At 58.4% G+C, this 27,606-nt stretch overlaps 1 protein-coding gene and 1 long non-coding RNA gene across 5 annotated transcripts in view; one reads left to right on the top strand and one right to left on the bottom strand.

The window, feature by feature from the left end:
- Positions 1-2,582: 2,582 nt before the first annotated feature.
- LOC125132560 (uncharacterized) overlaps positions 2,583-27,606 on the bottom strand; it is a 45,358-nt gene continuing 20,334 nt past the window's right edge. Inside the window, exons 4-5 of the long non-coding RNA XR_007136276.1 lie at positions 5,010-5,171; positions 2,583-2,858 (exon numbers count right to left, since the gene is read on the bottom strand). This is a non-coding gene — a long non-coding RNA (uncharacterized LOC125132560). The remainder of the gene's footprint in view (positions 2,859-5,009; positions 5,172-27,606) is intronic.
- Positions 6,643-26,161, top strand: IRF8 (interferon regulatory factor 8). Of its 4 annotated transcripts, none has more exons than XM_047789964.1 (9): positions 6,643-6,723; positions 10,106-10,280; positions 14,433-14,616; positions 17,085-17,173; positions 18,657-18,762; positions 19,700-19,747; positions 23,629-24,015; positions 24,607-24,722; positions 25,280-26,161. In XM_047789964.1, exons 2-9 carry the CDS (start codon positions 10,107-10,109, stop codon positions 25,454-25,456), a joined length of 1,281 nt encoding a protein of 426 aa, XP_047645920.1. In that variant the 5' UTR covers positions 6,643-6,723; position 10,106; the 3' UTR covers positions 25,457-26,161. The 4 variants fall into 4 exon arrangements, with proteins under 4 accessions (XP_047645920.1, XP_047645923.1, XP_047645922.1 ...); XM_047789967.1 differs by lacking the exon at positions 6,643-6,723 and adding an exon at positions 6,860-8,099; XM_047789966.1 differs by lacking the exon at positions 6,643-6,723 and having other exon boundaries at positions 6,860-10,280.

Raw genomic sequence — 27,606 nt, 5'->3', positions numbered from 1 at the left:
TATGAAAGGCAACAATTTAGCATAGTTTTTTTTTTTTTTTTTTGGCTTTTTAGGGCTGCCCCTGCGGCATATGGAGGTTCCCAGGCTAGGGGTCTAATTGTAACTGCAGCTGCCAGCCTCCACCGCAGCCACAGCAACGCCAGATCCGAGCCTCGTCTGTGACCTACGCCACAGCTCACAGCAACACCGGACCCTTAACCCACTGACCGAGGCCAGGGATCGAACCCACAACCTCACGGTTCCTAGTTGGATTTGTTAACCACTGCGCCACGACGGGAACTCCCCATCATAGGTTTTTGATGCTGTTTTTCTTTTTCTTTATGTTGCTGTTTTATGTGCTCGGGTCGCCACACCCGTGGAGTTTGGTTATGAAGTAGATAACATGGCCCTCGGCAGGAATTTTATAATCATCCAATAAATGAATGAAAACGTCTTTAAAAGGAATGGATTTTAGGATATAAACAAACCGACTTGCCCCAGATCTTTCATCCTCCCGGAGGAAAGACATAGATTGGGGGCCATATTAGCAGCTCTAAATGAGCTTCCTGACCCACCTTGAACAAACAGAGCAATTGATTCGGCTCAGAGGGAAACTGCACTGGAGCAGAGGGGTTAAAGGTCACACCTTCAGGGCAGACAAGTCTTCCCAGTTTCTGAATATTTCTCTTCCCACGGCCCTCCTGTCAGCTCCAATTCACCATCTTCAGGAACGCTCGCTTCCTGGAAGGGAGCCTCTTAGATGAAAAAAATGACCTTTTTTGCACGTATATATATTTGCCTGGGCGTGTGTACACACACATGCAGAGACACACAGACACACAGATGCACACACACACACCCCTACATGCTTACTTGCCTTGTAACCGGTAGCCGTTTGTTCTCTGTCGGGTAAACTCATGAATACATCTTTGCCTTACCCGCCAGGAGCAACTGCCAACTTTCGGGCACTAAATGGTTTTCGTGGGCGAGTCACATACGTTCCTGCCCCCCGGGCCCGGGGCTGCCCAGACACGGAACCGGTCTCGGCTCCCAGCGAAGCTTTAGCAGGAATCAGAGTCGACACCTCTGTCAGTTGCTACTGCAGCGATGTTTGTATGAACTTTCGGGGTACAGCGGGACGTGTTTTCCATATGTGTGCAGCCCCCCATTTCTAGACGTGGAACGTTCCAGGCCCGGGAAGTCTCCCCGGGGTGTCATCCTGGTCCCTTCCCGTTCACCCCTCTCTGCCCCCTGTCCCCTTAGTTCTGTCTCTTCTTGAGCTTCATACACTCTCTTTGCCTCGGCTCCTTCCACTGGGGGTACCGTCTGGGAGCTGCATCCTTGCCTCGAGGGCAGCGATGCTTTGTCCTTTCTCGTTGTCACCTGACGTTTCATCGCACGCATGTACCACTGTCGGTGTACCTGGTGCCCAGCTCATCGCCGTTTGGGCTGTTTCCAGTCCAACATTTGGAGTTATTGGAACCGAGTCGCAATGAAGGTCCCTGCACGTGTCTTGTCAGGGTCCTCACGCCCGCGTTTCTCTTGGGGATATTTTCAGGGCTAGATCTCCAGGCTTAGGATAGGCACGGATTTCATCTACGTTTTCCAAAGTGGTTGTACCAGCAGTGGACAAAAGCTCTAATCTTTTGCATGTTAGCCGTTCTGGTGGGTATGGAATGATGTCTTATGGCTTTCCGTCTGTACTTTCCTGACTAATAATTTTGACCATCTTTTTATGTGCTTTTTGGCTATTTGATTAGTGCAGTGATGGGTCCATCTTTCTATTTTCTTTTTTAATTCAAGTATCACAATATTTATTGATAGACACAAGTATATAAAACCAGAGCCCGGACATGGCTTCACAAGTTCAGCAGACTTAATACTCTTGGAAGAGGGACAATTCCAATGCACCATTTGTTTCGAACCCACAGAAAACCCTTCAAGGATATCGACGGCCTCTCAAAACGGATCGGCTTTGTGCAGTTAGGTCCTGTTTCTTTTAAAAGGCTCAGCCCTTGCCCAGGCGGCAAGGGTATGAAATCTTGGGTCATAAAAAAGCCCTGGAGGAGTTTCCACTCTGGCACAGGGGGTTAAGTATCCAACTGAGGCGGCTTGGGTCCCTGCAGAGCCACCCGTTCGAGCCCCGGCCCGGCACCGGTGTTAAGGATCTGGTGTTGCCGCAGCTGTGGCTGGGATTCCATCCCTGGCCCGGAAACTTCTGTATGCTGCCGGTGTGGCCAGAAAAGGAAAGAAAAAAGCACTGGAGCCAGCAGCATGGCTAATATACTATCACATCAGCAACCACCAGTGAGACCTCTTTCGTAACAACCAAGCGGATAATCAAATACGGCAACAACTCCCCTCGGAGCCAAGTGCCTGTCTGGAGTAGCCGTGGTTCCTGCTGCGTTTTCTCACTTAAAGTATCTCCAGAGATCCATGCAATAAACTGCCTCTGCCTGAGAATTTAGGATGGAGTCTTTTCTAATTGATTCCCAGTATTTCTTTCTATGTCCGGGTCTAAGCCCCTTCTTGGAAGTATGTGTTCTTTGTTGTGGAGACTCGGCCTCTGTTCGTCAGCACAGAACAGAAACACGGAGACAGAGTTTTGGGTGAAGCGGAGAAGAGCTTTATTGCTTTGTCAGGCAAGGGGGCCACAGCGGGCGAGTGCCCTCAAAACTGTGTCCCACCCTGGAGGGGGAGCCAGGAGTCACGGTTTTCAAGGAGCAGGGCGTGATCAGCTCGCGGACACTCTTCTGAGTGGCTGGTGGTGAGGTCACTGGGCGTCAGCATCATCCACCTTCTGGGTCCCACCGGTCCGGGGTCTCTGTGCTGGTGGGCAGCACGCAGTTAACTTCTTCCACCTGGTGGGGCTTCAGCTTCTGCAAAACAGCAAGAAAGACAAGGCGGAGAACATTCAAGTCCTTGAGGAGGAACTAAAGATTCTTGACTTTGTTGAGTGGCTAAAGCGTTACTTGGTCTTGCTTGACCATTTTCCTTTCTTTCTGCATCCTCTCACTTCTCTGATTAAATTTGTTTAAAAAAATTTTTTTATTACTTTTGTTTTTGTCTTTTTAGGGCTGCACCTGCGGCATATGGAGGTTCTTAGGGGTCGAATCCGAGCTACAGCTGCTGGCCTACACCACAGCCACAACAACACCAGATCCGAGCCACGTCTACCACCTACACCACAGCTCACGGCAACACCGGATCCTCAACCCACCGATCGAGGCCAGGGATCGAATCTGCAACCTCACGGTTCCTTGTCAGATTCGTTTCCGCTGCACCACGACAGGAACTCCTGATTAAGTGCAGACAGAAGGCAGGCAGAGGGCATGGGTGGGGGGTCTGTTCTGGAAGGGCCCCCAGGGTCCTGCTTGGTTACCTGGTGAGTGTCTGCTCCCAGTCCTGGCTTGTTGCTGCCTCTGAATGCTGTCTTGTAATGGATACAAGTTCTTGCACTGAATGAAGCCCAATCTCTAGCTTTTCTTTTCTGATTAGTACTTTTCTTTTTTTCTGTCTTTTGTCCTTTTAGGGCCGCATCTGCGGCACACGGAGGTTCCCAGGCTGGGGGTCTAATCAGAGCTGTTGCTGCCAGCCTATGCCAGAGCCACAGCCACACGGGATCCGAGCCGTATCTGCGACCTACACCACAGCTCATGGCATCACCAGATCCTTAACCCACTGAGTGAGGCCGGGGATTGAACCCGCAACCTCATGGTTCCTAGTCGGATTCATGAACCGTTGTGCCACGACGGGAACTCCTGATTAGTACTTTTTCTGTCCTGTTTCAGGGAGGCTCTGTCTTTGCCTACCCGCCACCCCCAGCCTCAGCTCTAATGTTTCCCTGCCTCTTGGCTTATTTCGTGGCAAATGTCCTATTTCATCTGCTCTGGATCTCTGCCTACTGGCTGCCGTGACCCCAGGGTGCTGATATTCTTCAAAGCCTTTCTTATCAGCCAGATCACCCATCTGCTGACTGATAGACCTCTCATTACTTCCTGTTTCGTGAGCCTATCTCTCTGGTTTTCTTTGGTTTGCTCCTTCGCAGTTTCAGCCCTCGCCCCATTGCTTGCAGTGACCTCGCATTTCCCTGATTCGGTGTTGCCATCCAGCAGTGTCACGGGGTGGATGTGGTCTCAAGGAGAAAATTCGATTTAGAGTCGTATCGGAGGGGGTCACTTCCATTCCCCTTGTCATCTATTAGTCTCGTGGAAACATGCAGTCAGGAAAAATTTCCTAAATTTCCCTGCCCTCTGCCCAGAGCTGTCCTTGGAGGGCACTGCAGTCAACCTTGGGCAGAGGGGAAAACTGGGGGCATGCTGAGACGCGCGTGGCTGCCAGCAGAGCAGGAGCCGGCAGGCCCCGCGGAGAGCAGAGGAAATCGGGAAGCTTAGAGCCTAGGAGAGGGAAAAGAGCTTCCACTCCTACACTTTGGCAACCTCATGGGCTGGGCGGAGCAGGTGTTCCCGTGAGGCGTGTCGGCCCCCGAGGCCCCCAGCTGGAAGAGAGGCTTCTCCTGGCCGGACTCGCATCCCACCGTGCCCGGGTTCTCCCACCCCCCTCTAAAAGCTGCTGTGAGTGGCTCCTGTGTCCTCAGTCATGAGCCCCCAGTCTCAGAGAAGCACGAGAAAACGCAACGCATCCTAGTTAAACACAGGTGACTGATGGCAGGTAAACACAGGTGACTGATGGCAGGTGAATTCAGCTGTGGTCGTGTTTGGAATGAGGGTCGCAGGTTTTGCCTGTTAACCCCCACGCCCCAGAACTGGGAGCAAGGGCAGCACAGAATTAACCCAGGCCTGAGACTGGGTCCTCTGTTCGCTGGCTCTCCTGTCCTCGGCACCACCTCTAGCGCCTAAGAGGTGCTCAACAAGTGCTCATGGCACAAGAGTGGGGCTAAGCTGCTAGGTCTGGAAATCGATCCTAGGCAGCGAGGCGTCACCACAGGGAAAATACGGGGTTGCAGGAGCAGCTTTAATGCCAGCCAGGGTATCGTGAACGATTCGTGCCATGTATATAGTGACACCTACTGCCAACAGTATATGCTGGGGCCCTTCCACCGCTGACTTCTCTATACTGCTGCTCCTGTCTTTTGGCTCAAGGGGAGTGTCGAGTGGAGATCTGCGCATACATCCGTGTGCCGTGGACGGCGAGTGTAGGTAAGTAAATCTGTGTAGGCGTAAGGGGCACATCTGTGAAAAGATAGGCGCATAAACAAGCACACAGGCTGTTACAAGACCTTCGAAGGCCTTCGGCACTCTGAGTTCCGGATGCTCATCCCACATCGTAACAAACATATTAAAATACGCCCCCATTATCTAAATACTCAAAGAATTTAAGCGTAAAGAGAGTTTTCATTTGGAATTATTCGGAGATGGGGAATTTATTTATGACTGCTGTGACTTCCTGGCCATGGTGGTAATAGGAAATTCTTAGCAAATGACTGCTAATTTACATGTGGTTTTCAGATATAATGATGTGTTGATCAATAATTATATCATACTTATCAAGTTGACCTGATCTTTGTTGAATACATGTTTACTTCAAATTTGCAGTGCATTTTTTTTTTTTTTGCATTTTGAGGTTCACAGCATTTCTTTTTCAGCCCCTGATCTTTTCCTAGGTCCTTGAGAAGAAGCCCAAGGATTGAACTGGCCGGGTAAACACTGCGGCTTGTGTATATTAGGCATAAAAGGCAATGAAGACTCTCCCTTTTCTCTAGTCTGAGGATCCCCCGGAAGAGAACAGGGGAAAACATGTCCCATTCCTGCTGTTTCCTGGACTTCCTTTCTCATTTCTGTCCTTAGCTTTGCCCCTGGACTCCACTCCTCTCTTTCCATGAAGTGTCAGGTAACATGGATGCTGAATGCAGACATAAGGGGAACTTTCCTCAACACAAGTCATGTTTTCTGGGGAAAAGAATTTATGACGAAAATTTCCCTAACTGGACATTCTAGCATTAACAGCTAAACACTGCTGCTTTTATTTCTCAACTTCAGAGGGCAGTGGTTTCAGACACGTCTTCAGCTGGCTTTTTTGTTGTTGTTGTTTTCCACACTCCTGGCCAATTGCAGGTGACTGGTCACCGAGGGCCAGATTTGTAAGTGGCGGGTTCTTTCCGAAACCACATTTCAGGTGCACAGTTGCTACTGCCTGGCCACGTTGCTAAGGGCTTCGTCGGGACGGGGGGATGCCTCCCACACAGCACCAGGGACTTCGGCACACTAGCTAGACGACGGTCCGCCCAGGCCTGGGTGGGAGCCCCGGGGGACTCTGCGGGGTCCTGTAGCCATCTGCAGCATCGAGGACCTCTGCGCCCCCACTTTGACCTGCGCTATCTGACCTCCACCTCCGGCCCCCGCCATCTGGCACCCACCACGCGCCCTGACCTTGACCTGGGCCGGCGGACGCCCCCGAGGCCCTTGGGAATTCCTGAGGGCACTCCCGTGGACCCTCAGAGCAGACCCCGGAAGACGCCCGGACCGGCCGGCCGCCGACGCCTCCGCGCAAAGTGATTTCTCGGAAAGCGGAGCGCTTCGAAGAAGGCGGGCCCGGCGCACCACCCCCATTGGGTGGCCCCGGCGGCCCTCCCACGCCCATTGGCCAGGGAGGCCGTCGCTCCGCGCGCCCGCCCCGCCCCCGGCCTTAAATTCGCGCGGGCGCCCGTGGCCGCCGCTGAAACGCCGGAGCGCGGCGGTGAGTGTGGGAACGCGGGCCGGGACCGGACGGCAGGCGGCGGCTCAGGTAGGCGGCGGGCTGGGGGCTCGAGCCTTGGGCGCGGACGGCGGGCGGCGGCGGAGGTAGACGGCGGGCTGGGGGCTGGAGCCCGGGACGCAGACAGCGGCCCAGGTCGGCGGCGGGCGGGGGTCGCGGGCGGCGGCGGGCGTAGTTGCCCCTGCCGGGGACTCAGGTGTGGAGCCGGGCCGGCGGCGCAGGTGTGCCGCGTTTGTGCGGTCTCCGCCCGGGGGGTTCGCCGCCGCCGGCCTGTTTTTTCCCCTCCTCCTCCTTCTGAATCCGAACCCAGCGTCCACGCCGTAGGTCATTCTGTGGCTGCTCCCAGAGACTGGCTGATACTTTAAAGTAATCCCATCTTTCTTAAAAATCTAGTTTGCAAGGGAAACTTTAGAATGGTCCATACTATGAAGGGAAATAATGACCCCCTTGTTATAAGACTTGCTCCTTTTCCGCTCAAATCCTGCTCATGGAGCAGGGCTGGAGTCAAAACGGTGGAACCGCGCCGTGACCAGCCGCTCCCGGGGTTAGACTGTGTATCAGCGAGGCGGACGCGTTTTTTATTCAGGTTGATGACAGTAAAGATTTCTGAGTGGGGTTGGAGGTCCTCTGCTACCATCGTAGCTCAGCTGTCCCTGGCAAGACAGTCCCGTGGGCCGGGTCACAGCCAAAAGAGCCTCTTGGTGAAAGGTGGGCCCAGCCAAGGCAAAGGGCAGAATTCTCCAGGGTGAGGTGCGCTCCCCTCCCACCAGAGCCGTGAGTGCTTTACGAATGGAGACTGAGTTTTCCAGAGTTTTGAAACGATCCCCAGACATGGGGGGGAAGTAACACACTCTTTAAAGGGGGGACCTAAGTTAGGTGCCAGCCCTTAAATGACAGTTCTCAGTGTGTCCTTTGGATTAAGGCAGCTTCGGCCCTGAAGAGAACTGGGAGAGGTTTAGGCGTTTCAGCAAGATTGGGGCCAGAGGGAGAAATGGCTTTTCTGCCTTTGGTCTGACCAAGTCCAGGGCAAACGCCCAGGTGCTCTGAGAAGCGTGGGCGAAGGCCAGTCCCGCACCTGTAGCCACTCTCAGGCCCTTCCTGGAATTGGGTTGGGTGGGCCCGGGGCAGTCTCTTATCACCTCCTGCCTGCGGAGCCTGACCCCTGGTCCGTTTATAGGGATGCAGATTAGCTCCAGATAGGAGCTGACCTATAAAGAGAATTATTACCTAAAAATCAAGGAAGAGGAAGTTATAAACATGTGACCGGCCTTATAAATTTTTCTTGGCTCGGCATTTGGTGAAATTAATTTGCGAGCGTTCAGGACGTTGGTTGATGGATCACACTGCAGGAGGCTCTCAGGCTTTTGGTGCTCAGACTCGTGGCGGGGCCGTCAGTGGCAGTTGAGGTGAGCTGTCCACGTGCTAGACGGCCTCCCTCCGGCTTTTTCCGCACAGTGAGGCGCTGCTGGGGGTCGGGGGGCCTCTCTGGGCCTCAGTTCTCCCTCTTGGGCAAAGGGGGCTGGGTTAGATGATTTCTGGAGTATTTTCGTGTTCTGTGACTCACTCTTCCTCTCTCTCTGAGTGCCCTCTCTTACTTTCCTTTTTCTTTTTCTTATAAATCACCAAGATAATTGTCCTTCACCATTTGGGGGTTATGACCCATCGGAAATCTTGATGGGAAGGTGTTGACCGGCTTTCTAGAAAAATCCCCTGCAAACAAAATTCGCTCTTCCTTTCAGAAGGCTCCTGGAGCACAGACTCTGGGCTGTGAGTGCTGTGCTCAGGGGCCCAGCAGGGACATCGCACTTGACGGCTCCGGGCCGACGCCAGCCTTCTGTGCTGCGGGCTCGCGCGGCTCACTCCCTAGGCTCTGTAGGACTGTCCGCTCCACTGGGTGACTCTCTAGGGGTGCGTGGTGATGCCGTTTCCTCTGTCTCACTGGTGCTCCTCCCCAGTCTGTCCCTCGTGTTTATGCCCACGAGGGACCGCTTTAGAATTCGGGGGCTCTGAGACCCATCCGCTTTGCAGACGAGGAGGCCCTCACAGAGCCGTCAGGTGACTCTCCCAGGGGCTAGAGAAGAGCCTTTGCTGGAGGCCACAGTTTCCAAGTTGAGTCCGACTCCCATCTCACAGATTTGAGTCCTTTTAAATCTGCCAATGGGCAGCTGGGGGCATTGGATGAAAAAGTCATGGTTGGCACTCAGGGGCCCGCACCTCCTGCCCCCCCGCCCCGGACCTAGACCCCTTTGCCCACTGCGTGGCCGTCCGCAGGGCGGCTGGAGTGTGCACACCACAGGCTTCTTGCTTTATGGACCAGGCTGGCTCTGGATGGGACCATGTCCTCCTTGGGGACATGGCGTCTTGTCACTGCCGATTGTTTCCAACGTGTCTGCCCGAAGAGGTCCCGTTTTAATCGGAAGAACTGAAGTGCTCTTTTTTTGGGTGGGCGTCTGTCCAACTGCCGAGGGGATTTCCACCCTGTTCTCGTAAACAGGCTGGGAGTCGACAGGCAGGGCTGCCCTTCCTGCTCGGGGCTGTTGGGAAGGCCGCCGGCTCCGGCAGGGATGTCCTCCCCTAGGATGCCTGGCGGCTTCTGGAAGCGCGGGCTCTGTCTGCGCTGTCGCTGCGGTTGGTTCCCTCCCCGTGTCCCCCGTCCCCCAGCGGGTCCTGAGTCCCCGAGGAAGACGGCTGGGAGAAGGGCAGCAGCACGTGTTTCTAAGGGAGGCGCACCCAAGGTCCAGGCACCGCCTTAGGTGCCGTGTATGCCTCAAGCGAGGCCCCGTGCGGATGGCTCCCCCGGCCTGTCCGCCCGCGATCCAGGCCACCAGCCGCGAGAGGCCGGGGTGCCGCCCCATCTCTGGCCCAGTCCCAGACCAGCTGTGAGGGCGCCGTCAAGAAGGGAGAGCCTCGAGGGTCTCCTGCTTCCCGGAGCCTCTCAGGCCATGCTTGCGCACGCTGGTCCAGCGGGGCGTTCGTGATGGATTTGGCTCCAGAGGGATGGCCTGCTCACTGGCGGGACCTGGAGAGGTACAAGCGCTTCCCCAGCTGGTGTAAAAACGGATGACGACCCACGCGCTCACACGCGGCTGTTTGTCTGAAACAGCACAGGGTGAGAGCTGGCGAGAGCATCCCCCCCCCACCCCCTGCCCCGCAGCAGGGGACCACGCAGCTGGCTGCCACACAGCTGCAGACTTCCCAGGGAGCTTTCGGTTTCCATTTGGGGTTGGAGGTCCTGGAAGCAGGCATTGTCTTCTCACGGCAGGTGGCCGGGAGTTCCTGGACCTTCGGCGTTTCCCCCCTGAAGCAGCACCTCTGTCCTGGGAGCGGTCCTTGGCTCTGGCGTACGTGGGGCGCTGTGAGTCGTGAGACTGCGTGTGTCACGACACTCACAGGATGTTTTCTCCTTCCCGAGGATGTGCGACCGGAACGGCGGCCGGCGGCTGCGGCAGTGGCTGATAGAGCAGATCGACAGCGCCATGTACCCGGGGCTGATCTGGGAGAACGACCAGAAGAGCATGTTCCGGATCCCTTGGAAACACGCGGGCAAGCAGGACTACAACCAGGAGGTGGACGCCTCCATCTTCAAGGTAGAGACCCGGCCCCCGCCCCCGCGCAGCCGGGGGCTCCCGGCTGATGCCTCCCTCACCTGCCTGCAAAGGACTCGTTTCTTTGAAGTCGGTCGAGGGGCACAGGTGCCACCCAAACCAGACTAAGGTGATGTCACATCTGTCTGTGATTTAGTCACCACAGAGGTCAGTTCTGTTTTGTTGGCCTTCTTCCCACAAGGAAAAAGCCAAGGGCGCTTCCTTCCCCTGCGCTGCCGGGCCTCTTACACGAGGCGTAGCAGACACGGAAAGGAAGAAACGTCTTTGAGGGCCCGAGACAGAGGCCTCCTCCCCTGGCTGCCGCCTCAATTCCATTTAGAATTCTGGGAAGGGCTTCATTTTTCATCCTCTCGAGTTCCTCCTCCTGCTTGGTAGCGAGGGGTCGGCTCAGATGAGAGAGCATCTGACACTGCTTCCGGGTTCAGGTCACGTGGATATCCTGGACCTGCGGCAGGTGTCTCAAAATAGTCTCACTTCCCTTGAGGACGGCAAGCACCCCAAGCGTGGGGAGACACGCTCTCTAGTTCCGCCACACGCACTGTGACGGCCAGTGCCGGCTGTGACTTTGCACTGTGCCAGGCCCGGCCCCACGAGGTTTACGGCTTCCTCTCCCACAGTCCCATGCCCTAGGTGCTGTTCCTGTCCTTGTCCTGTAGAGGCCAGAGAGGTGACTTGTCCAAGAGCTCCCAGCTCTGCTGTCCAGCTAAGTCAGCAGACTCCCCTGTGGGTTATCACACTTTCCTGTGGGTCATCAGAGTGCCCTCTGAGCTTCTCTAAGGCTCCAGAGGTGCAGGCCCCACCCTGTGGGAGATGCGGAGCCCAAGGCCAAGGTGCACCCGGGCCTCCACGTTTGCAAACTGACACACGAGACGTGCTCCACCTGCTGCTGTGTGTGCTTGTTCTGTGGGCATTTGGGGGCCAGAGTCAGGGAGGGGAGGCTGAGTCTGGGGGGCCAGAACCAGACCCCAGACGTCATGAGTGAGGGGGACCAAGGCCCGCACGACCCCAGTGTAGCAGCCAACTCTTAGCCAGGGATGAGTGTCCCCAACAGAAAACCCTAGCTGACAGATTACACCCTGGCCTCTGAGCAGAGCACCAGTAGGTCCGACTTGGCTTCAGTCCTCAGCACCTGGGCACCTGGGCCGGGTCACTCCTGTGTGAGGCCGTCCTGTGCAGCCAGGAGGATGATGGCTCCACCCAGTTGCATCCCTTGCTGCAGTGTGACAATGTCAGATGCCCCCCAGCGGGCACCCTCTTCCCTCCCCACTGAGAACCCTGCCAGGGCCTGACCACCGCCAGGATGCACAGGGGCGGCAGAGGCACGGGGTGCTCAGGGCACAGCTGCAGGCGGACCAGCGGCAGAGCCTGTTCAGGAGGCGAGCAGAGGGGGCCAGATAGGAGCTGCACAGCCCCGCGCAAGGCCCGCCGGCCTCCCTTCAGCCTGCTCCGCTTCGCTCTGGGAGCAAGGACATAGAGCCCCAGATTTATGCATCTTATGCAATGGTCTTCATGGCCGTTTCAACAGCGTTGAGAAAATGTGCAAGATTCCCAGTGTTTCCGTTGATTACGCAGTCGCTCAGTGTGGCAATCAGAAGTGAGTCTACAATCTCGGCAGGAATGGGGGCGGGAGGCAGGCTGGGCGCCCACCCAGAGCCGGGCGGGTGGGACGTCCACGGCGGCTGTGCCCCCTTCCAGCTGCGAGGCGCCGTCTCCGGCGGCTCCCCGGCGCAGCTCTGCTGTCGGAAGAAGCAGCCGCCAGGCCCTGGGCCGTCTTGGGGATTTTCTGGTTCAGTAGAGAACCTTTTGTTTCCAGTGTTCCAAGAAAACCTTTCACAAATGTCTGCGTTAAGGAAAAAATACGAGCCTGCTCCTCTGCCTTAGCGATGGATCCTAAGAAGCCGCTTATACCGGGGAGTCCTTCGTTGTCTGCGGGAGCCTCTTGGGGTCCCCCGAGTACACCGATGAGGCCCTGAGACCAGCTCGTATTTAGTCGGGAGGTATTCTGCCTCCGTTTCCTAAAGCTCAGGGGGATCTGGTTAGGCGAGGGTTGGTTTGTTAACTTTATGACAGACCGAACCAATTAGAACCCAGCAACAGCCTGTTCAAATTCCGTAGGCCTTCGAGGGAAAAACCGATTTGTAAAGCTCCCGATGAGAAGCGGGGAAGGGCAGGGTGGGCCTGGGTTTCATGCCAGCCACGGACGGGCACAGAGCCGCGGGCGGGCGGGGGCACAGGTGCCACCGGGTTCCCAGCCGGCCTGCATCACTCTGTCCTGTCCAGCGTTTGCTCTTGCGGAGCCTGGAGAGGGCACACAGCTGAGTGGACAGTTGGGGGCCTGGGAGGGCTCCGGGCAGGCTGGCCGTGGGGGGCCTGAGGTCAGCAGCCTGGCGCACGCCCTGCCCACAGGCCCGGCCCTGCTTTGTGGGTGTCCTGCTTTCTTTACGGGGTGTGAGCTTTGACTAGAGCAGGGACCACGGCGGTACCCCCTGGGCTGTGCAGCTCTGGGTGGACACCAGCTGGTCCTCGTGTGCCCCAAGTCCACGCTCTCCCACTTCCATCTGGAATGTGGGTTAACCCGCCCAGCGGCTCCCAAGTGTGGGGTGGTGACCTTACTCCCCTGGGGGGCGCCTGGCAGGTCTGGGGATGTTGGGGGTTGTCACGCCAGGGAGTGGGATGCTGCTGGTATCTTGTAGGTGCATGTCCCACCCTGCACAGGACGGTGCCCCCACAGGGACCCGATCCCGGCGAGGGCAGTGCCGGGTAGAGAACCTCAGATTTCACATTTTAACGCAAACCTGAAATCCCTGTTGACTGTGTGCAGAGTTCCCTTGTCCGTGCGTGCGTGTGCTCTGTGATGCGGTTGATACATGAAGAAAAATGACCAAAAGGACTGCAGACCATTTACTCACAAACATGCTCAGACGCCGGCGGGTTGGCGTGCTGTTCCACTCACGCTCAGACGGGACCGTTGGGTTTCCCTTCCTCGGCCGGAGAGGCAGCCTCTGAGCTCAGGGCGGCGGCGAAGAGGGGGCACTGGGAGCTGGCATTGGAGCTGGCTGCAGATGCCCTCTCCAGACCTCGCCGCCCCCACCCAGGGAGGCGTGGGGGGCCGAGGCCCAGGGCTCTGCACTTGGAGCGAGCCGGCCCAGCGGGTGTGTGCGTGAGGCTGGGCACGGGGGCCTGCTGCCGGCCGTGGGCATTCCTTGGGCTGGAAGTCAGAACAGCTGGTGTTCAATCCCAGACTCGGCCACCGTGGGGGAGGTGGCTCTCAGAACTGCCCTTTCCGAGGGGGGCTGAGCCAGAGCTCTCTTATTTGAGGCCGGAAGACCTGTCCGGAGTTGCCCAACAGCAGCGGTCGTTCACACCTGACAGCAGTGGCCTCCTAGTTGGTGCGTGTCTGTATTCCAGCCTTGAAACATAAAAACTGCCTGGTCACAGGTCTGATTTTTTCTTTTTTTAAAACTCCTGCCTCGTTTTACATTTTGACTTCAAGTTTCCAGCGTTGAAGTTCTGATCCTAGTTCCGAGTCTAAAGTTTGGAGAGGTCAGAAAACAGCTGGGAAAAACCAGAGGGAATACACTTGCATGCATTTTAAGCATACCCAGGGTGGGGTGGGGGTGGGGAGGGTTAGAGCAAATGCCAAAATGCAAAACAAAATTTCTGTTCAAAGTGGCAGGGTCGCCCATGACCCCATTCAGGCTTTTTGCAAATGTTCCCTTTTTATGCTAAATTTTAGCTAGAGGTTGGCTTGAAAAAGCAACAAATGGTTCGTTTTGAACATTCTAGTGAAACTGTGTGCGACTTCCTCTTTGCGGTGCTTGACCTCAGGCTTCTCCTGGCTCGCTGGTCCGGGGGGGATTTGCAAGAGGCACATCCAAGACGCGTGTGTGTGGCCTTGGGTCTGGGCTCGAGTCCCTTCCTGGGGCGGGGAGGCCCTCTTCCGCCTGGGTCTTGTCCCCTCTGTCCAAGAAGGTGGTCTGACCAGGGTCTCTCAGCCCTGAAATTCCCGGGCCAGAGTCATTGGCCACAGACGACTTTCAGGGGACAAGGGGGAGCAGCTCTGACCCTGGCCCTTGGTGTCCGTGGCCCAGGGGCCGGCTGTGTATTTCATGTGTTTGCTTTTTCTTCCTTCAGGCCTGGGCCGTCTTTAAGGGGAAGTTTAAGGAAGGGGACAAGGCCGAACCAGCCACGTGGAAGACGAGGCTACGCTGTGCTTTGAACAAGAGCCCGGATTTTGAGGAAGTGACAGACCGGTCCCAGCTGGACATCTCTGAACCATATAAAGTTTACCGCATTGTCCCCGAGGAAGAGCAAAAATGTAACTACTTTTTTCTTTCTTCTCTTCTTTTCTTTTCTGGCTGCATTCACGGCAGACGGAAGTTCCTGGGCCAGGGACTGTATCTGGGCTGGAGCTGTGGCCTACACCACAGCTGCAGCAACGCTGGGTCCTTAACCCCGTGTCCCAGTGGGAACTCCCTAACTCTCTCTTCTTTATGGGCCCTCAGCCTGATGGAGGCTGCCTGGCATGCACCCCCACCAGAGAGCCTGGGTCTGGGGTCCCGGCTGCCAGCCACGAGGCTGAGCCATCTAAACACTTGGCTCTCTCCTTTGGGGGGGCAGAGGTCCGGACCGCCTTCCCCGGACCTCACCCACCACCTGCCGACGGAGCAGCAGCCCCGCTGAGGGAGAGGGGCTGGCAGCTGGCTCTGCTGCTCCCTGTCAGGTGAGCGTGTGGTGAGGCCTCGCCAGGAGCAAGGCTCCTCTGCAGCAGGACGGGGGGCTCCTGGTTTCCAGCAGCTCCCAGAGCAGCCTGGGAGAAGAGGAGGCGGGCAGGGAAGCCTGGCTGATGGGGTCGAGGGCCGAGATCCCGACTGGGTGGGTGATGCTGCTGCACCCCTGGCGTCATCGCTGGAGCGGGGGACAGGCTTCTAGGCTCTAGGTTCTGATCACGGTCGGGAACCCCAGGAGGTGGTCATTCCTGAAGTCTCCCCCTGCTGGAAAATCCCAGGAAAGGCATGGAGAAGAGATGAAAGTCTTAAAAAGCGGCCTCCCGTCTCCTGGTCCTGCTGCCCGTGCCCTGGCCAGACAGCACTAATCAATCAGGATGTGCTGCGCTCAGGTCTGGCCTCTGTCTTCTCAAAGTGCTGGCTCTGCAGCTGCTACAGATCAGAGTCAGCCCGGGAGAGAAAACCTGGTTTAAAACGTCCTTTTGGCACCCGGATTTTCTCTGCTGTTAATGTAGCAGTCGGAGCACTGACACAGCATCCTTGCTCCTTGGAAGCTTCCTTCGTCTGGTAATTCTGGAAAGATAGAGACCGCTCAAAAACTGCCTCAAGCCGAGCAGAGATTCTGCGTTTCCGAAGGAGCTTAACCATGTTGACAGTAGAATTTTTAAAGTTAAAATCGTGACCCTGACAAAATCTGGTGAGCCTGGGCTAGACAGTTTTTAAACTCCTTAACAAGGGCACCAGCCTGATGACAAAGAGTGCTTAACAGAGAGGCAGCGCTGGGGCCCCTGGTCAGCAAAAGGCAGAGGCCGAGGCCCGCCTGTCAGTGTCCCGCCAGCAACACAGCCGTGGTTGGGGTGATCTAGTCTGTCAATCACGTGTGGCCCAACTGTCGGTGAATTAACACCTCCCTGAAGCCTGATCTGTCGTCAGCAGTAAGGCAAACAACCTTCTCCCTGGAGAATCAGAGGCCCCTTGGGGGCACCTCCTACAGGGTGCTCTGGGATGCCCCGTTTCCATCTCACTTGACTGCTGGTTCGGGATGGGGGTGCATCACCATAAAGTGAACTGTGGCTTGGAGGAGGAGGGGAGTTTCTCTTAGTCCCCCGCCCGCCGGATCAGCCAGCCTTGGACGGGCAGGTGACCCGGCTTGTTTATAGCGCGGAGGGCTGCAGTGTCACCTGCAGGGGTGGGCGTTACAGAAGCAGTGCTTCTCAGGGCAGCCAGGCCCTGCATTTGCATAGTCAGGTGGGCGCTCTTCTCTGAACTTCAGCGGTTTCCCGGCTACCCTGGGGGTGCCCACCTGCCCCTACTTCCCCCATCAGCAGCCTCTGAGCGAGGTCTCTTCCCAGTACAGTCTGGATAAAGGGTGCGTCAGCTCCAGATCACTGGCCTGATGAATCCAGCAGACAAGTGTCTGTGGGTCAGAGTAAGGCTCCCACAGATCAACAGATAAGGCCCTTCTGGCCCAGAAGAGGCTGGAGCAGGGGAGAGACTAGCCTGGTCTGGAAGGCTTGTTGTGGGCACACTTTTGTGCCTTTAGGTGGTTCTGCTGCCAGCAGCTTCCAAGCTGGGCATCCGCGTGTCTCTGTGGCGAGCTGCGTGCATGCACAGTTGCACACGTGTATATTTGGAAAGGCTGAAAAGAGGTTTCCTGCCCATGTGCTTTAAAAAAAGACTCCAACCTGCAAACATATTTTTGCCAGGAAATCTGTGTGTGTCTTCAAATGCCCCAGTTTGTAACTCGCAGCTCGGCGGGGTGTGAAGTTCATCTGATAGTGCACCTCAGATCTCAGCCGACACAAGGAAGCGGCCACGTCCCACCTCTGTCCCCGGAGTGCTGGACGCAGCAGCGGCCACTTCTCTCTCGGCGCTGCTCATCAGAGGACCGAGCAGGCTGGGAAAACAAAGTGTAGGCCTTTCCCAACCAGTGAAGACGCGTTGTCGACATCTTTTTCCTTCGGCTGAGCCTTTAAAAGCCGCCGTCTCCAGCCTCCGTGACGACCGGGATGCCTCGGTGCCCTTTGTCATGGTCATGCCCTTCTCCCATTTTCCGCAGGCAAACTGGGCGTGGTGGCCCCTGGCTGCCTGAGCGAAGCCACAGAGATGGAGTGCGGGCGCTCGGAGATCGAGGAGCTCATCAAGGAGGTGAGGGAGGGAGCCAGGCGGGTCCCTGGGAGAGTGGCACCCTTCTCAACGCCCTGCCCGGGCAGCCGGGGCTCGGCTTGCCCAGCCTCCACCCCACAGGGATGGGCTGTGAGGCCCCTCGAGACAGCCTCCGCCTGCTGGGCAGCCCCCTGTGCCCCAGTGCCCGCCGTCACCCCGAGGGCTGGGGCGGACCTGCCTGCTCTGTTAGCGGAGTTCCCCGAAGGTCTAACCTGCTCCTATTTAAACGTTTTGAACAGCGTGCTACGATCCCGAGCCTTTTGCTTTTGCTTTTCAGGGGCACACCCGCGGCACAGGGAGGGTCCCAGGCCAGGGATCGAATCGGAGCTGCAGCTGCCGGCCCACACCCCAGCCACAGCGACGCCAGACTCTTAACCGACTGAGCAAGGCCAGGGATCGAACCTGCATCTTCAGGGATGCTACTTTGGGTTCTTCACCCTCTGAGCCACAATGGGAACTCCCTCCCCTTGCCTTTTTAGGCTGCAATGAAAAAAAAAGCGAACTTGCTGCTCGGGGCTGTCCTTCCGACTCGGACTCGCGTACCGGGGCTGGCGGGCCGCTGTCGCTGTCGTGTGAGGTGCAGCTTTAGTCCCTGACGGGTTGGAAAGCCCCACAGCCGAGCTCATTAGACTTGTAGTTAGACTCGCAGTTCACAGGGTCGGAGTAACACCTAACGGGGTCTCCTTAGGCCAAAGACATGGGTTTTTGCATACGAACTTCAGCTGTCTGGCTATGGATGCTGCAAGAGGCCGACGCTGTTTAGCTGAAGTGACTCCACACAGTGTTTGCAGAAGGTGACGTGGGTGCTGGGAAACGCTCAGTGCCCTCGTGGCGGCAGCGGCAGCCTCTGGGGCAGCCTGGAGTCAGAGGACACGGACAGCAAACGTCCCCTCCTCCAGGCTGCCCGGCCCTCCTGCTTGAGGCTGCTGTGAGCCCCCGAGGCTCCGGCAGCAGAGCCAGTGAATTCCCAGATTCTTTGCCCCGAGGTCCTGTCGTCCATGCAAGGCGTTTCCGCCAACTCAGCTCAGAGAGCGCGACAGCTGGACTGGCACTGCGGGCTCATGGGGCACGCAGGCCTCCAGACATCTAAGCGGGCTGACCAGGCTTCTTGAAGGGGCGGGTGTGAGGTGGAGCCTCCCGATGTGGGTGTGGAGCGGGGCACTTTGTCCACGTCACCCGCTCCCAGAATTTGCTCACGCTGCCGGGGCGTCCGGGTGGCCCGGCCGTGGGGCTCTGTGACAGGGCCGTTCCGTGTCACGGGCCAGGACCTTCAGGAGGGGCTCTGGGCCCGCGGTCTGAGCGCTCAGCCTGGTGGCGGCATTGCCTGCATCTCTCAAGATGCGGAGGGAGACGTGGCTGCGTCCCCTGCCACGGGGTGACCGTGCGGCTTCAGTGAGGGCTTTGCCAACCCCATCGGGCCTCTGGAAGCCCGGTGACGGCTGCCCCTCTCACCCCCCCCCCACAGCCCTCCGTGGATGACTACATGGGCGTGGTCAAGAGGAGCCCCTCCCCGCCGGAGGCCTGCCGGAGTCAGCTCCTCCCCGACTGGGGGCTGCCGCAGCCCAGCGCAGGTGAGGACGGGGTGGGGGGCTGCCGCGACCCCTTCTTTATGGGAGGGAGCTGGGCCCGAGGGCAGGGCCTGGCCCTGCCTCTGTCCTGCTTGCTCGCTCCTGCCCCTGGAAGGCACAGTGTCCTTTCCGGAGAAGGTCGTGCCCGCCCCCCCCCACCCCCACTGGGCTCCTGGGAAGCCGGCGGAAGGGCGGGGCCCACTTCCAGGAGCAGAGGCAAGAGGCCCTTGTGGCCTGTGTGTGTCCCAGGTCTGTTCGGTCAGTCTTTTAGGACATCAAGAACCCCTGACAGCCAAGGATAGCCCAGGGCATCCGAGATGGGGCGAGCTCGGAACCCTGGCTGTGCATCCCACGTGGAGCCTCAGTTTACTTAACTGTGAAATGGAGACAGTGGGACCTGCCCCCAGGGGTCGTGAGGACGGAATGAGGCCTTTGCGCTTTCATTAGCTTCTCATGGGCCCCCTCCTGCTCCTTGAAACACTGTGCCCACCTTGGGCTTCGGCCCCTCGGCTTCCTCTGTCGCCCCCTTCCCCGCTGACCCCTGTGGGAGACCGGGAGGTGACAGCTGGCCCAGCAGCCTCTGAGCCGGTCAGGCTGCAGGGAAACAGTGTCGCCTTGACTCCTGGGGCCACCACGGCCCATCCAGGAACACTTGCCGGGCCCCGGACTCCCCTCAAGACAGGGCCTGAGTGGGGTGCCCTCCAGAGGCATTTTGGGAGCAAGCCCTTGGCCCCACAGTGTCACGCGGACACGTGGTCAGAAGTCCCCCAGCTCAGAGGACGTCTCCTGCCCTTGGCGCTGGGGGCTGAGTCTGGTTTATGAAACACGGTGGCTGTACTGGCAGGGCTGTGGTGGAAGCTCGCGGGGCTGCGGGAGGAACCCTGGGCTGGTTCCCGCACCGCTGCTCTGGCGGCTGAAGCTGCCTTTCCTCTTCCCACAGGCCTGCCACTGGTGCCCGGGTACCCGGCCTACGATGCTCACCACTCAGGTACGGGTGCGTGGGGCGGGGCAGGGTGGGGGCTCCCTTCCAAGACACGCGTGAGGGGCCCGTGTGGGTACGAGGGCTGTGGATGAGCCCATTGCTCTTGGGCCGTGTGGTTTGGAGCAGGCAGGTGGCCGGCCTTCGTGCGTCTCTTCTTGGGTCAGACCAACAGCTAGACCCAGAGAGCTCCCTGTAGGCGTCACCACGCAAGAGCCGGGGGAGAAACGCCCAAGGCCTCGCTCTGCCCTCCGGGGTGACCGCAGGGGGAGTCCCTGAACCCCGAGGACCCTCGGGCTCCTCATCGGCGAAGCGGCGTTGGGGGGGACAGCCGCCTGGTCAGAGCCGCGTGGGGTCGTCCGTGGCATCACTGCAGCTTCGGGGAGGGACGAGATGGGTCGGAGCCACTGCCCCCCGTTTCCCTGAGCTCTCACAGCCCGGCGCACGGCGACGCCGACACCGATGGTGGGGGTGGTCTTGCTCGCGGTGGCGGTGACCACGGGGGCTGATCTTGCTCAACACTAGCTGGGGGCCGGGATCTGCGCTGAGCCTCTGATGGCCCCTCCCCGTTCACCGCCTGCTCTAAGTAGGTGCCATGACGGGCCCACGGCACAGCCTCGGAGACCTGGGGCCACAGAGCTGGCCGCGTTGTTGCCTAGTTATGCCGGGGACTGGGACTGTGGCCCCGGAGGCTCCGTGGTGGCATCTTCTGGGTGGATGAAGGCAGTGTCTTCCCAACAGCTGCCATGTTTTGTGAGAAGAGGGACCGCAGGACGTCAGGGCCCAGGGTCTAGCGCCTCCAGGCGCAGAGAAGGAAGCGCAGCTCAGGGAGCAGCGTCTCGCCAAGGCCCTCATGGGGCTGGTGTATTTGGGGTGGTGGAGGCAGGTCTCCCCCAGAGAGAACCCCCCCTCCCCGCTGTTTTCAGAGCTCTCCCACTGCCTGGCAGCCCTGCCCGCTGGGGACGCGGGGACCTGGCCTCGCAAGGGAGGAAGCTGGCTTAGTGGTTACACGGCTCGCCCAAGGTCACTCTGCTGGGAAGCGGGGTGGGGGCGGGGGCGGGGGGCAGGCTCAGACCCAGGCCTCGGCGCAAGCTTGTTCTCGAGGCCTACGCTGGGCAGCCGGCTCTGCACGGCCCCGGGTCATGGGGTCGGGCCTGTGACCTGGTTAGTGGCCGGGGGACTCTGCTGACCCTGCCCTCTGGGGGCGGGAGAAGAGCTGGGCACAAGGCCGCCGCCTCCGGGTGAGGAGATGGCCCCAGGAGGAGGAAGTCCCCGAGCTGTCTCAGCACCCAGTGCGCCAGGCACCTCCTGGCCACTGCTTCATCCAAAAAAGGTCCAAAACCTTCTCGCAGAAGCCGGGAACTTGGGCACCTCGGCTCAGTCCGCACACCCACTGTGTAACCGTGGTGGTGTCAGGAGTCCCTGGTTCTCAACCCGCAGGGACGTGGAGCAGTGGCGGGTGAGGCAGAGGGGCGCCCTCCCGGGGACTCGCAGACTCACGGGCCCATCTTCTCTAGAGAAGCCAGAGGTCTGGGTGTTTCTGAGAAGCCCTCCCCCATGGAAGGTGGGGTGACAGGTGGGCTGCACACCAGCTGCCGGGCTGTGCCCTTGACCGTGTCCTCCAGGTCAAGCACTCGCTGCGTGGCTTAGTGCGGCTCCGGCTCCATGCAGACGCAGAGCCAGGCTGCAGCGAGAGGGGCGCGTGCAGGCCCCACCTGGCAGGGGTGTCTCAGGGCGGTTTCTTTCCCTGCAGGGAGGTGTCCTTATTCACAGCCTCCACCTCCCAGGGTCTCTGTGTGGCGAGAGGTGCTTGTAGGTCCAGGCATCAGGTGTGGTTATGAGACCAGGCACGTGGCTTCAGGGGTCTCGCCCGCGCCTCACCCCTCTCTGTCCTGTCATCCCAGCCCATCTGACAGCTGTTTATATGGCGCCTACAGGTGCCACACGCAAACGCGGGCTCAGGTGGCTTCAAGCCACCCAGGGCCCTGCCGTCTCCACGTCGCTGACCGGGAGCCGAGGCCCAGGGTGGCGAAGCCACCGGCCCAGGTCGCCCAGCTGGGGTCACGTGTCAGGTGGCCAGCCTCCAGGGTCTGTGCTCCCGGCGTCTTTGCTGTGTAGCCCAGCGGGGCCATCCTGGTGGATGCGGGACTGAAAGGGGAGCAGGATGGGGCTGCAGTGCGGTCTCAGACGTGCAGGAGCACTGACCTGGGCCACTTCTCTGCTGGGCCCCCTGGGTCACTGGCACAGCCCTGCCCGCTGTCTCTGGGACCCCTGCCTTGGCCGCCCGTGCAACCAGCCCGATCACATGGCCGAGGGGTGCAGGGTGAGACCAGGCCTCGGTGGGGACCGGGTCAGTCTGGGGCATTTCCGTCATTTGGGACGAGTTCCCAGTTGCTGAGAGAAGGGGTGGAGTGTGTGGAGTTCCAGGCGCTGTGGATGCTTCAGACGTGGCCCATGGGGAGGGTGGCGAGCGGGTGCCACCAGACGGGGCTGGGTGGCCGCCGGGGCCTCAGTTCTTCAGTCAAGTGTAACGAGTCGGGCTAGAGCCCCTGAAGCCCCGGTGGTTCTAGAAGGCTGCTGAACTCTGCCCGAGAGAGGGTGGGGCCCGGAGCATGGGTGCAGGAGGGAGGCAGGGACAGCACGGGCCCAGGAGGCAGGGGCGCGTGCAGGTGGGGGTGCTGCGCGGCTCCAGGGGGCGCAGGGAGTGGGGCAGCTATGGCTCGCATGGCTCCATCGGTGGCCCCGACGGGTCTGGGACCCTCGGGAGGTGCCGAACTCACCAGGCTGAGGGACAGCACGTGTAGTTCTGGAAGTGTGAACGTGCAAGTCCCCCTGGGAGTGTCATGGGCTTTGCTGCTGTCCTTGGTACCCCCAGCCCAAGCTCAGAGGTGCCCCGGCTTCAAAGCCACTTTCATACCTGGATGATCCACAGCATCCGGTCTCTGTCTCACGTCTTAGATTTCACCCCCCGCCCCCTGACCCTCTTACGTGTGGCACATTCGGGTAAACACTGCCTCAACTGGAGTGTTGTTGTTTTTTTTTTTTGTCTTTGTTGTTGTTGCTATTTCTTGGGCTGCTCCTGCGGCATATGGAGGTTCCCAGGCTAGGGGTCAAATCGGAGCTGTAGCCACCGGCCTACGCCAGAGCCACAGCAACGCGGGATCCGAGCCGCGTCTGCAACCTACACCACAGCTCACGGCAACGCCGGATCGTCAACCCACTGAGCAGGGGCAGGGACCGAACCCGCAACCTCATGGTTCCTAGTCGGATTTGTTAACCACTGAGCCACCATGGGAACTCCCTGGAGTGTTTTTTAAGGACAGGTTTGGATGCAGGGTTTTCGGGAGAGTCTTGGTTTGAAATCTGGGGAATCCAGAGGAGACTGACTCTGTCAGGAGAAAGATGACATCTTTGTGCTCACTAAGCTGGACGTCGGCCCCAGCATGGCTTTCCAGCACGAGCGAGGCAGCAGGCCGCGTTGTAACAGCGGAGGTAACACCCTGTGTGTGTGTGCGTGTGTGTGTACACACATGTACCTTTCTGTACGTGTACAGTAAACACTGGACGCTGTACAGTCAGGAGCAGCGGTGTCCCAGCCGTGCCGTGAGACGCAGCTGCCTTCCTAAGAGATGAGCTGGTGCCGGCGTCCTTTGCCCTTCAGTCCACAGCAGACGCAGGCCTTAGGTAGCAGGGCGGGCACGGCCGGCGCCGTTCATGTTTGGAAGCGTGGGCTTCCTTAGGGAGTCTATTCATGCTGATAAAAACGCTCTTTCTGGAAGGGGCGCGTCACGGCCCAGAGTGCCGCAGAGGTCCCGGGCTGGCCCCGTGCGGGAGCACGCGAGGCCGGGCGCTCCGGGGCAGCACCTGACTGACCCCCGTCTTCCCCGCAGCCTTCTCCCAGATGGTCATCAGCTTCTACTACGGGGGCAAGCTCGTGGGCCAGACCACCACCAGCTGCCCCGAGGGCTGCCGCCTGGCCCTGGGCCCGCCCGGCCTGCCCAGCGGCAAGCTGTACGGGCCCGAGGGCCTGGAGCTGGTGCGCTTCCCGCCGGCCGACGCCATCCCCAGCGAGCGGCAGAGGCAGGTGACGCGGAAGCTGTTTGGGCACCTGGAGCGCGGTGTCATCCTGCACAGCAGCCGCCAGGGCGTGCTGGTCAAGCGGCTGTGCCAGGGCCGCGTCTTCTACAGCGGCAACGTGGCGCCGGGCCGGGCCGGGCCCAACAAGCTGGAGCGCGACGAGGTGGTCAAGGTCTTCGACACCAGCCAGTTCTTCCGAGGTCGGTGCCCCTCCCGCGGCCCCGGCCCTGCAGCCTGCCCCACACGCACGCTGGTGGGACCACCGGGCCTCCCTGCCTGACCCCGGGGGGGTAGAGTGCGGGGCAGGGTGGCTCCTTCCTCGCACAGCTGGCCGAGGTCCCAGGAGGAACTTGGCGCCTGGCAGCGGTGGTGGGGGCCGTCCCAGGCCCTGGGAGCCAGTGAGACACAGAGTCTCAGGCCCCACCTCGAGCCCACAGCGCCGCGTCTGCATGCTGGGTCCCCAGGCAGGGAGACCCGCCCACACACAGATGGCACACAGATGGCACGCGGTGGGCGTGTGGTTAGGGTCCCGCCCCGCGAGATCCTCCTGCAGGGGCCGAACGGGGGAGGCCGGTCACCCTCCAGCCAGGGGGTGGTGCCTTGTGCCCCGAAGCTCTGCTCCCCTCTCTGGGACAGCAGCGGCCGGAGCGCTTCTGGGGGCTCCCCGGGGCGGGGGCCTTGGGAGGGTGGGAGAGCTCAGGTGCCAGGGCCCCAGGGAGCCCCCCCCCCCCGGGAGGAGAGCGTCGTGAGGCCGGCAGGTGCAAATGCCACCCCTCCCTGTGTCCCTGCAGAGCTGCAGCAGTTCTATAACAGCCAGGGCCGGCTCCCCGACAGCCGGGTGGTCCTGTGCTTCGGAGAAGAGTTCCCAGATATGACGCCCCTGCGCTCCAAGCTCATCCTCGTGCAGGTAGGGTCGGCCAGAGCTTGGCGCCTGCACACTGCAGCCCCGTCTATGACTCGGGCTGGGGAGCGGGTGGGGGGACTGGCGGCTCCGCCTGTGTGCAGGGGCAGGCCCGGGCAGAACCTTCACGTGCAGAGAGGGGTCTTTGCCCCTCTGAACCATCTTATGTTCCAGGACTCTCACGGCCTGTGTTTCCACTCCTTTTTTCGGTTTGGTCTGGTTTTCAAAAATCAGACCTTCCTTTTCCAACAGAGTCCACCTGTTCAGTTGTCTTAAGGTCTAGGTGACAGATTAGGGCTGTGCCTGCCTGGTTTTACTCCAGTTCAAGAACTGAAACTCTAATGGTGAGATTCTGGACCCTTGCTAGGAGCTGGGAACAATACTGGGAGAGTCTGCGTGGGAGTCTTGCAGGCCTACTGCGTGCTCTTGCTTTGCAGCTGCAAATTCTGAGTTCATTCATGCGGCGGTTCAGAGGGGTAGCCCTGGATAGCCCTGGACCGGGGTGCTAGCCAGCGCCCCGGCGCCCTCCCCCTCTGGCTCTGACCTTGTGTGCGTCCCTCTAGGTGGAGCAGCTCTACGTCCGGCAGCTGGTGGAAGAAGCCGGCAGGAGCTGCAGCGCCAGCTCCGTGATGCAGGTGCCCGAGGAGGCCCAGCCAGACCAGGTCTTCCGGATGTTTCCCGATATCTGCGCTTCATACCAGAGACCGCTCTTCCGAGAAAACCAGCAGATCACAGTTTAAGTGTCTCTCTCGGGAGCCCCACCCCGGCCGCACCTGGCATTCCGGTACTGCGGATGTGGAGCCCGCGGACGGGGCGGAAGGCTTCCCTCTGCTCTCCCTGCAGTAAGGGCGCTCGGAGGACTGGCAGGAAGGCAGAGCGGGGCCCCTTCCCTGCTTGGAGCAAGCCGTGGACGCGCACAGCGGGGCGGCATGTGCGGTGGGACCGCGGCATTTCTTCCTGGTTCTGCTCAGTCCTCCGACGCCTCCAGCACTTGGGGGCACTCGGAACTTCCAAAGATGCGGCTTTCCATTTGACTAGTAAGGATTTCCTGTGCTTGCTTCCGTGGGAACTGTCCTTTGACTTTTAGGCATATGAATAAGATTTGAAAAGACCCGGATACCAGCCTTCCAACCGGTGAGAGCGCACGCCGTGGAATTGGAATTCGGGGCCAGCAGCGCCCTGACGTCACCAGGGACCCTGGTGTGTTTCCATCTTCAGACCGTGAAACCCTCCTGTAGGGCCTTGGTGGCCAGAAACTGTAGAGCTAGGTTTATTTTTTCATTCCTGTAATTAAGTAATCCTGATACGTCTGTCTCTTCTTATTTCTAAATAGTTTTGACTGGTTTTAATTGCCGTATGTTAAATTAATTGTCCTATTGTAAAATGCCTTGATCTTTTTAATAAAATGGGCAAGATGGAAATCCACCAGATCCCAAAGGAACTGAGAATTGGTCAAGCGTTTTGCCTGTGCCTTCGATTTGGCCTCCTTGTTCACGGGCTGGTGGCCGTCTAAACAGTCTGGAGGCGCCTCAAAAAAACCAAGCGTTTCCAAATAATGATCCCGCAGTCCCACTCCTGGGCATGTATCCACCAGACAGAACTGTCACTTGGGAAGACACAGTCAGTCACCCCCTGTGTTCACTTCAGCACTAGTCATGACAGCCTAGACAGGGACACAGGCCAGATGTCCATCAACAGAGGGGCATACAGCCAGTGGAATATTACTCAGCCATGAAAAGAATGCAATACTGCCACTTCCAGCAACCTGGATGGCTCTACAGACAGAGACTCATATTAAGTAGGTCAGAGAGACAGAGAGGATAGGCTATCGCTTAAAATACAAAATGACGCAAATGAACTGAATTTACCAAAGCAAAACAGACTCAGACATAGAAAGCGAACTGCTGGTTACCAAAGGGGAAGGGAGGTGGCAGGGATAAATGAGGAGTTTAGGATGAGCGTGCACACACACACACACACACACGGCTCCGTCGGAATTAGATCAGCGAGGTCCCACTGTGCAGCAGAGGGAACTCTTGTCAGCCTCCTGGATAAACCGCGTGGAAAGAATATCAAAGAATATACGGACGTAGAACTGAAGCTCTGGGCTACAGGCAGAAATAACACAACCCTGTAAATCAACTACATTTCAATAAAATTGAGAAACGAAAATTAAAAAAGATTGGTGGTAAAATGTACATAAAATGAAAAGCAAAACCAAACAAAGATAACCCCAGGCCACAGCAAATGCTACCCTTCAACATGGCGGGAAACCCACGGCGAAGTCCCAGTTTTTAGCCCAGGATGAACTCATACTACTGACGAGCATAGCAAATAGCAAGCATCTGCTGTCCCCAGACGTGTCCACATGGTTTCCCTGAATTGTGACACAAGGCAGGAGCCAGGCAGAGGCCTGTACACATCGGCTTGGCTCCCTGGTTCATGGCATCTCACCGACCTTTCAAGGTGCAGCTCGATGCATTGCCACGGGCGTCTTAAAAGTCGCTTTTGTGATGAAAAAGCACTGGAACATTTTTCTAAAAAAAAAAAAAAATTGTACCACAGCAGCAAAAGACAAAAACCACATGATCCTCTCAGTAGGTGCAAGAACACATTGGATAAAATTCAGCATCCATTCATGACAGAAACCCTTACAGAGGTGGGTATAGGGAGAATATACCTCGACACAATAAAACTACAACAAACCCAGAGTCCATATAATACTCAAAAGGGAAAAGCGGAGCCTTTCTGCTAAAATCTGGAAGCAGACAAGAATGCCCACTCTCACCACTTCTCTTCAATATAGTGTTGAAGTCTCAGCCACAGCAATCAGACTACATCAACAGATAAGAGAGGGAGTGGGAGGGAAGAGGTAATTGTCACTATGTGC

Source organism: Phacochoerus africanus, chromosome 8, assembly GCF_016906955.1.
Source record: "Phacochoerus africanus isolate WHEZ1 chromosome 8, ROS_Pafr_v1, whole genome shotgun sequence".
Taxonomy (NCBI): Eukaryota; Metazoa; Chordata; class Mammalia; order Artiodactyla; family Suidae; genus Phacochoerus; species Phacochoerus africanus.
This window is presented reverse-complemented; position numbering and strand designations above follow the sequence as displayed.